Source organism: Tupaia chinensis, unplaced genomic scaffold (assembly GCF_000334495.1).
Source record: "Tupaia chinensis unplaced genomic scaffold, TupChi_1.0 Scaffold143954_1, whole genome shotgun sequence".
In the NCBI taxonomy this organism is placed as follows: Eukaryota; Metazoa; Chordata; class Mammalia; order Scandentia; family Tupaiidae; genus Tupaia; species Tupaia belangeri.
The window spans coordinates 182,664-184,361 of record NW_006203805.1 but is presented as its reverse complement, the minus strand read 5'-3'; the positions used below and the strand labels follow the sequence as shown (position 1 = coordinate 184,361).

The window sequence follows — 1,698 nt, the reverse complement described above, 5'->3', positions numbered from 1 at the left end:
TCTGGGGGGGGGCTGGCAGCCTGCAGTTTCAATTGCCCCCCCCCCCCATGTGATTCTGAGGCGCAGCTTGGATTGAGGGTTACTGCTTTATGGAATTCTCGTGGGTATATAGTTTTGCATTGCTTTCAAATAACCAAAGGAGAATTGCCCTTACAATTTGGTGCAAGATGTGGGGGACCTGTAGGAAGTCATTTCCTGTCCTTTTACCTTGTAATGGGGTTTTTCAACAGGATATGTAGCTGCCTCCATGTCTACCCTCTAGATGCCAGTAGCACCCTCCTCAAGTTGGGACAGTGAAAAATGCCCCTGGACATTGCCAAATGTCCCTGGGAAGCAGAATAATTTTCCCCTTCTGCCTTCCCCTGACCTGCCCCCTTTTGGGAACCACTGTCCTAAAATGTAAGCTCTTGATCGTTCCTATGCCAGGGTTGGCTAGTTTACTTCTTGCCTGTGAGTGAAAGCATTGGGATAGCTCTGCACACAGCCTAGAAAAACAAACGTGACTTAAGGTAACATACTCTTAAGACTCACTGAGAGCTCATTGTATTTGAATATCTTAAAATTGCTCAAAGTATAAACTAAAACATTGTACTAAAGATATGAACTCGTGTTTAAGGTCTAAGACAGGAAAACCATGAAACATGAACTTTGCTGTCACGACGGGCATTTTTATGTAGCTATGTGACTGAGGCCCAAGGTAGCTTCCTTAAGCCCTCCTTTGGTGAGGCTAAGCTTTACATTTCTTTCACTCTGCTCTAAGTGGAAACCTATCAAGTTCTCCAGTTAGATACCTGAAAAGAGGGAACATGGCCTAAAAATAACTCCTACCTCCCCCCCCAAAAAACCCCAACAAACAGAAAGTGACCTCAAACAGTGCCAAATTATTTCCTTATAGCAATGTTATATCTTGTATGCCTTAAAAAACAAACAAACAAATAAACAAAAAAACAAAAAGGAAAGGACAAGCAGCTTAGATCAGTGAAACCAATGTGTGACTTCTTCCGCTCTTTGTCCAGGGCCCCCTTCTTTGATGCAGTTGTGCCGCCTCAGAATTCGCAAGTGCTTTGGAATCCACCAACATCACAAGATCACAGAACTTGTCCTCCCGGAGAGACTGAAGCGGTTCCTCCTGCACCTTTAAAGGCATTAAGGGATTGGATTTGTAAACAATAGGAAAAGAATGTTGAGTTTTGTGACTACTAGAATTTGAAAAAAAATAAAGTTGGGTTTGTAGAACTAAGCTACACTTTTTCCCGTTGGATTTTTATTTTTAATAAAAACACACTGGGTACTTTCGTATTGCTGGTTAGAAGGCATGGAGAAGGTTTTTCTCCTGCCTGAAAGAGAGAGCCTAAAATAGTGAATATTGTTTTGGACATCTACCCCATGCCAAGCCCTAAGCAAGGAACACTCTGTTTGTCAAGTTCAGCCCACATAGCCACTCTGCTGGGTGGGTCCTGTTCTTTGCCTTCTTTAGGTAAGACACTGGAGCTCAGGGAGAGCAGTATGTTCAGTGACGCAGAGCAAGGAGAGAGGAGCCAGATTCACATACGGGCTTGCTGATGTTACCCTGGGAGCTTTGAGGCAGAATTTTCCAACATCAGTATTCTGGCTCCATCTCTGTTACATGGGAATGGGAAGGGAGACGAAGAAGAAAGATAGTTCTTAGCCCAATTATTTTTAACCTTCCCAACTGTC

At 43.5% G+C, this 1,698-nt stretch overlaps 1 protein-coding gene across 1 annotated transcript in view; it reads left to right on the top strand.

The window, feature by feature from the left end:
- Nucleotides 1-1,231, top strand: part of ASB9 (ankyrin repeat and SOCS box containing 9) — a 29,558-nt gene extending 28,327 nt beyond the window's left edge. Inside the window, exon 8 of the mRNA XM_006165548.1 lies at nt 1,017-1,231. Within this exon, the coding sequence (XP_006165610.1) occupies nt 1,017-1,141 (125 nt within the window). The 3' untranslated portion in view covers nt 1,142-1,231. The remainder of the gene's footprint in view (nt 1-1,016) is intronic.
- Nucleotides 1,232-1,698: the final 467 nt, after the last annotated feature.